We start from the raw sequence: 8,693 nt of genomic DNA, 5'->3' as shown, positions 1-8,693 counted from the left end.
ATATACAAATCTTGAAAGTATGTATATGGCAAACAATGAGATAAACAATTAGAAATTAAACCATTAGATTGTTCGGTACACTCCATTTTTTGCTTTGTCTTTTAATTCTCTGCAATTTTCTGGGGACCCCTTAGAGCCTTCTTGAGGACCCCAGTTTGAAACCCCCTGGCCTACAGCAACATCTATTTATACTGTATTTTCATGTATTTACTTGTTCGTTTGATTCATTTATTTATGACAAATAATTTTGAATTAAACTTTTAAATCACCTAAATCCATTTGCAAATGGAGTTAGCATAAAGAAAATCTTATAATATTGTCTTTTAATATAATATTATTATAGATTTTTTTATACTAAGTAACGTGACTCGGAGCTGAAACGGCAGCTCGTGACGGCAGCTTTTACTTTCGGTTTCGAGTCGAGCATAAAATGGCGCACAGTGCAGGTAAGGTTTGATTAACAACAAGTATATCAACAAAGTATGTACATTAGCATTCTAAAAACGTAAAGATGCAGTACATCAGTCAAATAAAGGCAATGACATTTCAGTGGAAAAAGACATTTCGGCTGTAGGCTACTTGTTTAAGTTACGCTTTACGTTTCGAGGAAGCAATAACACGCGTCGCTCAATTTTAATTCGTTTAAAACTTGCAGATATTCACTTGGTAAAATTATAACGTTAAAGTCTCTTATTCAAGAATATTAACATCTGTCACTTCGTTCACGTCGTTCATAGACTTTCTGTATGTTCCAGTTATCTGCAATAAAAAAGTTTTTTTTAGCTTAAATTGGACACAAAATAAAGCACCGATCGTTATTTATGTCGCTAAAAAAATAAATAGTTAAAAATATTATAAAATGGCAACCAGATAAAGAGCATAGTTCAGGAATATGTTGTACTTGGTGAATCGCGTTCATCGTAATGCTGAGGTTGCTTTTTCCTGCCATTGTCGAAAAATATGTATTTTTTTTGTGAATTGTGATTGTGAATAATGAGTACACAGCAGAAGTGAAGTAAGAAGTGGGTGAAGGAGATAAATGAAGTGCCTTTATGAATTAAATAATTTGTAGATCACCAGATTCACTTACAGATTGTTTGACAGTGAGCAGAAGTTCAGATGATGATGTGCCACACAGTAAATTAAATTGACAGAAAAGTATGATTTAAAATTTAGATTTATAGATTTGATAAACTGTGACTGTTCATCATTCAACTGGAGGCTAATGTCTGTCACGACTATGGTCATTTCTGTTCACAGACTCTTTTATTGACATTTTTTCTGTTCCTTTTATTGCTGAGTTTTATTTTCACGTGTTTTTTTGCTGTTTCTTGTATATACACACATTTCTATATAGAACAAGTTCTTGTCTCAACAATTATTTTAAAGCACATATGAAACTATTTTTAAAACATATATTGAGTCAATATTTTGGACACCAGTGAGTGTCTCTTACTCTCATCCTGATCCAGATATTGGGCTGTAACATGATTTATATTAGTGTGTGGTGCTAGTACTGTTAAAGTAAAAACAGTATTCAAAGAGTTTATTCATATTTTTAGACAATATTGTATATTTTAGACAATTCTGCCATCTAAATGGTGTAGTCAGAGTAGTTAAAAAAACTCTGAAATAAACAGGTTACACTAAGACACACAATAACTGTTTCTTATGTGTGTTCTCAGGATGATTTATAACCCTTCAGTTAGAAGAAGGAACTTGACTGTCGAGCTGCAGTGTGCATCATCATCTCTCTATCTGTGTGTTTAACAGGAGAAATGGCAGAAGCCAGTATCTCAGTGGATCAGGAGCAGTTCACCTGTCCAGTGTGTCTGGATCTCCTGAAGGATCCAGTGACGATTCCCTGTGGACACAGTTACTGTATGAACTGCATCTCAGACTGCTGGGATCAGGAGGATCAGAAGGGAATCTACAGATGTCCATTATGCAAACAGACCTTCACACCAAGACCTGTTTTAGGTAAGAATGGGATGATTGCTGAGATGGTGGAGAAACTGAAGAAGACGAGAATCAGTTCTGTAGTTCCCCACACTGGATCTGGAGATGTTCAGTGCGACTCCTGCACTGAAAAAAAACAGAAAGCAGTGAAGTCGTGTCTGGAGTGCCGAAGCTCTTACTGTCAAAATCACCTTGAACAGCATGAGAGTCTCTTCAGAAGTAAAGGACACAATCTGATGGACGCCACTGGACGACTGCAGGAGATGATCTGCTCTCAACATGGTAAACTACTGGAGATTTACTGCCGTACTGACCAGCAGTGTATCTGTATGCTGTGTTTGGTGGATGAACACAAAAATCATGACACTGTATCAACTGCAGCAGAACGGAAAGAGAAACAGGTACTGCTTTATGATGTAATTTCACTCCAATTTCATTGGATGTACTTCTTTCTCAATCAGGGAAAATAAATATGCATTAAACATGTTCACTTTTATGAAGAATTTCTTAGATGTATCAATATTTCTGATTCCCACAGAGACATTTTGGGGAAACACAGAGAAACATCCAGAAGAGAATCCAGCAGAGAGAGAAAGATCTTCAGGAGCTGAGAGAGGCTGTAGCGTCTCATAAGGTGAGTTTGGAGAAGAAGAGAAGTTTGAGTCTCAGTTTGGACTACCTCCTGCGCTGGAGCTCTTCTAGACCCACTAAAGCGACTGTGTGTGTGTGTGTGTGTGTGTGGGTGTGTAATAGCGCTCTGCACAGACCGCAGTGCAGGACAGTGAGAGGATCTTCACTGAGCTCATCCGCTCCATTGAGAGACGTCGCTCTGAGGTGACGCAGCTGATCAGAGATCAGGAACGAGCTGCAGTGAGTCGAGCTGAAGAACGATTGGAGCGACTGGAGCAGGAGATCGATGATCTGAGGAGGAGAGACGCTGAGCTGAAGCAGCTTTCACACACACACCATCATGTTCATTTCCTCCAGGTAACAGAGATCTTCTCAAACACTGAGGACTTTAACAAGCTTCTGGAATTACAGCGAGTTTGTGTTTGTGTGTTTGTGTCTGTAGAGTTTGTCGTCTGTCTCGCTCTCTGGATCTACAGACGGCTTCACTGTCAGCTCTCGTCTGTCTTTTGATGATGTTGTGAAATCTGTCTCTCAACTCAGAGACAAACTGCAGCAGTTCTGCAGCGAGGAGACAGAAAAGATATCTGGAAGAGGTGCTTTTCTATGGATTTGGTTATTCTCTTTCATTTAAGGGTTAGTTTAATTGTAATTATTTACTCACCCTCATGTCGTTTCAAACCTGAGAGACTTTTGTTTATCCTCTGAACACAAATTAAGATATTTTTAATGAAATTTGAAAACTTCTGTCCCTCCTTTGACAGCCACGCAACTACCATTTTCAAGCACCTTCCCAGCTTTTGTGAACTTGCATTGCAGATCAATATTTTTTTAATAAAGAGGTAAATCATTATTTTATTTTTTACAAAGGAAGCACTCCATAAAATTGAGTTTAAAGGTCCCATGGCATGACATTTTTATTTTATGAGGGTTTTCAACATTAATATGAGTTGCCCTAGCCTGAATATTGTCCCCAAGTGGCTAGACATTTTTGTAAACCGAGTTCTGTCTCTCTCTGCCTTTGAGAAAATGAGAGCTCCGATCTTGAATTCTCCTGTTATGACGTCATACCAGGAACAGTTACCTCCCTTTCCTCCGCTCAGAGAATTTGACACGCCCATGCCAGCGCTATATTTGTTTGTCCTTGAGAGAGCATTACAGTTGCTTAGTGTTTGGATGTACAAATGAAACCACATTGCTCTCAACAACTCAGTAGAATATAACTTTCTCAGCAATCTTATTGTCTCTCTGGTCCACGAGTGCTCAGTCCGCCTCTCTGGCTGGCAGCGCCTGCATGCAGACCTCTCTAAACCACTCCCTCTCCGCCACATACGGTAATCTAATACTCATTTCAAAAGCACAGATGTCAGCCAATCACAACAGTGGCCAGTTTTCACTGAAGTCTTACAGCAGACACGCCCCTTAAAAACAGTATTCAATCCAGAGGGCTAATATAAGAAAAGAAAAATGTGTTTTAATTCTAAAGTATGACAATTTATGATGTATAAATCATACTAAAAATATAAGTACACCTCAGGAAACATTAAAAAAATTTAAATCCACGCCATGGGACCTTTAAACCACTGGAGTGCTCTGAAACACAGGTTGAGGATCCAAATGCAGTCATTTGTTGAGGGGTAATCCAGAATCGTAAATCCATATAACAGGCACAGAGTCAAACACACCAACAACCCAAATAGAAAACACTCAAGAATCACAGGCAGACATGGTAATCCCAAAAAAATCAGGGAAAAGAGTCAAAACCCAAACAAGACTAAGCAAAGAATGGCTGAAAACATAGGTTGAATCCGAAATCGCCCCCTAAACCCTCATTCACTATTCCCTACGTTAGTCCATTAATATAGTTCACTTGAAGGAGTGAATGAAGACAAGTGCATGAAGTCGGAAAGCCGCTGTGTGTACATCGGAGTGCAATGTGGGATTAAAGTGAGTGCACCCAATAACGGCCATTATGGTTTCGGACACCATTACAAATTGCTGTCTGTTCAAATAATGTCCAATTTGGCCCTGTCCCAAATGGCACTAAACCATCACGGTTTTACTCTGAGTCCGCACTTTCACGAAGTAATGCTGCTTTAACTGCCGGGAATAATTCCCCTGCCTAACCCGCACCAGTGCAGGCTCGGCAGAAGTGAGCATCGAGGGAGCATAATGGCCTCAAAGGGGGCGCTCGCGACCACCCTTCCGAGAACTAAAATGACAAATGGGACACCCTGCGGTCTCGTGGATTTAATGGACACATTGTAAGTTCACAAGACCAAAAGAGCTCATGAAGTGTGCCATTTGGTACAAGCCCTTTGAGGTTATGGGGGGAACTTTTTCTTCTTTTTTGTTTTGCGATTGGCATCTAGCTTTTGGTGCATTACCACCACCTTCTACTCCGGAGTGTGAATCAAATTTCAGGTTTACAATCTAACTTCCTTTTGGGGGAAAAAACAAAACAAAACAAAAAACACACACGTCTGGTTCACTATCTTTGTGGGGACTCTCTCCATAGACGTAATGGTTTTTATACCGTACAAACTGTATATTCGATCCCCCTACACTGCCCATCACAGGAAACATTCTGCATTTTTACAATAAAAAACAAACAAAACATAATTTATTATGTTTATGAATTAATTCACATTATGGGGGCCTGCTGGCTGGTTCCTCACAATGTAGGTGAACTCAGGTTTTACTATCCTTATGGGGACATTTGGTCACCACAATGTAATATAAACAAGGACACACACACACACACACACACACACACACACACACACACACACACACACACACACACACACACCCTGTGAAAAAGCCCTGTTTTCCCTCAAAAAGTTGAACAGTTCTCTGATTTGCATCCTCGTTCTCATCTCCAGTACTGTTTTTAATTTCAACTCGTGTACTCCTAATTTTTTAAGGTTATTTTTTAATTTTATATCGGTGTGTCCCATATTTCTTGCAATTCAAAATTACGTGTTCTACCGATTCCTCTTTTTGACACTCACACATGCCTGACTGATGTTTCCCTAACATTTTTAATTCATTTAAAGCACAATGTCCCAACCTTAATCTACTACTTTGTCACTTTTGTCCACTGCCTGTTTACTTTTATATTTGGGATATAATATATAAATGTCTCCCCTTTTCCTCTTCATCCCACCTATCTGGCCACATTTGTTTAATTTTTTTCGAGATTATACATTTTATCTCTACCTTACTAATTTGTATTTGCATCTTAAAATGTATTTTCTTTAGTGCCTTTTTTGCCTCCTCATCAACTCTCTCATTTCCCTTTACTCTCGAGTGTGCTGGCACCCACAAGAATTAAACCTGGTCTCCTCCTTTTATTAGCCTTGTGTCAGACTGAAACTTCAAATATATCTGGACGACTCTTGGATCAAAATGATCTTAAGCTTACCAGGGCTGATGAAGAGTCTGAACAAATGACAATTTTGTCTATTTTTGTCAGATTTTTCCACCCATTTTAAAGCAGTCAAAATTGCTACCATCTCTACTGCATACACTCCTAGATTATTTGAAGACCTTCTGTTAATTTATATTCCCTTCTGTGGAATTTCCAAACCAAATCCTGTTACTCCGGTCTCTGGTTTATTTGGTCCATCAGTATAAATCTGCATAACATCTTTATACTTTTCCATTATATGGATGTTAAAAGCATCAAACAAGTCAATTTTTGCTTCTTGTTTTATCTTTAACAATTTCCTATTTTCTACTTTAGATCATATCTTTCATGGAGCCAATGCCAGGTATACCATCGTAGGGCTAATATTCACATCTTGGACTCAAATCACGTTTACTATTTAATTTCCTATTCGTCCAAAGTTATCTTTTTAATATTTCCCATACTCCCGACACTCTTTTAACACCCCTTTAGGGTGACCATCATTGTGTCCTTTCAAATTAACTCGCTATCAACTGCATCCTTCTTATGTCCACTTTTTTTCATAGTTTTTATTTTTCGTATTTCCCCATTTCTATTTGCAACGCCATAACTGGTATAGTTTTAAAAGCCCCACTGCATTCTCTCAGTGCCTGCATCTTTTTAAAAAGAAATCTTGCGGCTGACATACATTATACTGCTGTAGTCCAACAGTGATTTTATCAAGGGGGGAATTTTTGGATTCAGCCAGGCCTTATAAAGGCTGAGTTAACAAGGTAATGACACACAGGTGGAAGTGATCAAACAATAATGAGTCGACGCAGTGGGTTATGGGAATTGAAGTTCATGATGGGAACGCAAGGGAAACTGCCTTTACTAATTTTTTTGGGCTTGAAAGTGGTATTTGTGTGGATCCTAATGGAGGGAGAGAAAACTCAGATTTCCTTAAAAAGATCTTCATTTGTGTTCCGAAGGTGAATGAAAATCTTACAGGTTTGGAACAACAAATGGGTGAGTAAATAATGACAAATAGTATAATAATAAACAGAAAAAGTATTAATTTTCTCTTGATGTGAGAAATAAACTGCTGATGTGTTCTGTTGTCCGTAGGGAAAATCATCCAGATCATTCAGACTCCTGAACACGAGTTTCGACAATGTGAGTTACTAAAGACCTGGAAAGTGAATCGTTTGAAAACATGAGTAAATTAATTAAATAATAATGAATTAATTTCATAATGCTATAGCTTCAACAACACAAACTTTACATGTGAGTTTAAGTTTGTGGGGTTATAGGATAGCTAAATGACTTGCAGACTTATGTTTTTGGGAGTGATTTATAATTCTTCTTCAAAATCAATAAAACAAAGTTAAAGTATTGATGTATGGCACAGTTATAATTTGTTTTGTAAGTGATGACAGTCTTCACAATTTATATGCAAATGATGTGTTTGTTTTTATCAGATTTCTATCAATTCACTTTGGATCCAAGCACAGTGCATCTACATTTATATCTATCCGAGGGAAACACAGTCATCACTCACACCGGCACAAACTACAGATATCCTGATCACCCGGACCGGTTTAATCACCACGCTCAGGCGTTGTGTCAGGAGAGTATCAATGGACGCTGTTACTGGGAGGTCGAGTACAGCGGTCGTGAGGGTGTCCATATAGTAGTGGCATATAAGAGCATTGGGAGGAAGGGAAAGAGAAATGATAGTAGATTTGGATATAATAATCAGTCCTGGAGATTGTACTGCTCTAACTCTAGATGTTCGTTCAGACACAATATTATATGTACTGAACTCCCAGTAGTGTCCAGCCGTAGAATAGGAGTGTATGTGGATCACAGCGCAGGGATTTTGTCTTTCTACAGCATCTCAGACACAATGAGCCTCATCCACAGAGTCCAGACCATGTTCACTCAGCCGCTCTATCCAGGGTTTGGAGTACAAAATGACACAACATTGAAACTGTGTCGTCTAACATTGTAACTAATATTGCCATATCACACATATAAGCTCCATGATTAAATCAGTGAGATGATGGTGTGGTCACCTTTCAACGAAGGCCTGCACATGACATGCAAAAAAAAGTAAATAGTGCGCACAAGTTACTATTTCGTTCCCTCGATTTATAAATAGTTCACACGTTTACTAATTAGTTCTCTTGATTTATAAATCATGCGCACAATTTAGCAAATCGAGGGAACAAAATTGTAAATCGTGCACACGATTTAGCCTACTAGTTTTTTACTGCATGTCATGTGCGGGGCTCCGTACCTTTCTAATTACTAATCAATTGCTGAAATCTCAGATATGATAACAGGTTTAGAAAATAAATTGTATATTATTTGTAATGTATAAGTAGAAAATCATACCTTGCAGTGAAATGCTGAAGATGTAGATGTGTTGGACTGTTTTTTTGTTTTGGTTTTTGGTTGGAATCAGAACATTTGATGATATTTTTGCTAATTGACTGTCGAAAGTAACTTCCTTATCTGATTTTCATGATGGGTTAATGAAAAGTTTTTATAATAGTCTACATTTTAATATTTCATATGCTTTTTTGGTGTGCAAAAACACTGCAATACAATTAGTGGACTTTTACCCAGATTTGGATCTTAATATATTATATCCCATTACCTACTCCAAACATAAACTAATAAATAGCAAAAGAAACCCAAAACAGATGTG

The 8,693-nt window shown here is 38.1% G+C and overlaps 1 protein-coding gene across 1 annotated transcript; it reads left to right on the top strand.

Annotated features, from left to right (window-relative positions):
• The first annotated feature begins 424 nt into the window (after nt 1-424).
• LOC137091391 (tripartite motif-containing protein 16-like) lies at nt 425-8,074 on the top strand. The gene is made up of 6 exons (XM_067455773.1): nt 425-446; nt 1,774-2,360; nt 2,498-2,593; nt 2,713-2,946; nt 3,032-3,182; nt 7,408-8,074. The coding sequence occupies exons 1-6, from the start codon at nt 431-433 to the stop codon at nt 7,989-7,991; spliced, it is 1,668 nt and encodes a 555-aa protein (XP_067311874.1). The 5' UTR covers nt 425-430; the 3' UTR covers nt 7,992-8,074.
• The last annotated feature ends 619 nt before the right edge of the window (nt 8,075-8,693 follow it).

This window comes from Pseudorasbora parva, chromosome 2 (genome assembly GCF_024679245.1).
Source record: "Pseudorasbora parva isolate DD20220531a chromosome 2, ASM2467924v1, whole genome shotgun sequence".
Taxonomy (NCBI): Eukaryota; Metazoa; Chordata; class Actinopteri; order Cypriniformes; family Gobionidae; genus Pseudorasbora; species Pseudorasbora parva.
Note: the sequence above shows the minus strand (reverse complement) of the source record. Positions and strands in the feature narration are given on the sequence as shown.

Bases quoted from the DNA above. Each gene is read 5' to 3' on its own strand.
- LOC137091391 (XM_067455773.1), top strand. The intron at 2,594-2,712 runs GTGAGTTTGGAG...GGTGTGTAATAG, and splicing joins AGGCTGTAGCGTCTCATAAG to CGCTCTGCACAGACCGCAGT. The intron at 2,947-3,031 runs GTAACAGAGATC...TTGTGTCTGTAG, and splicing joins ATCATGTTCATTTCCTCCAG to AGTTTGTCGTCTGTCTCGCT.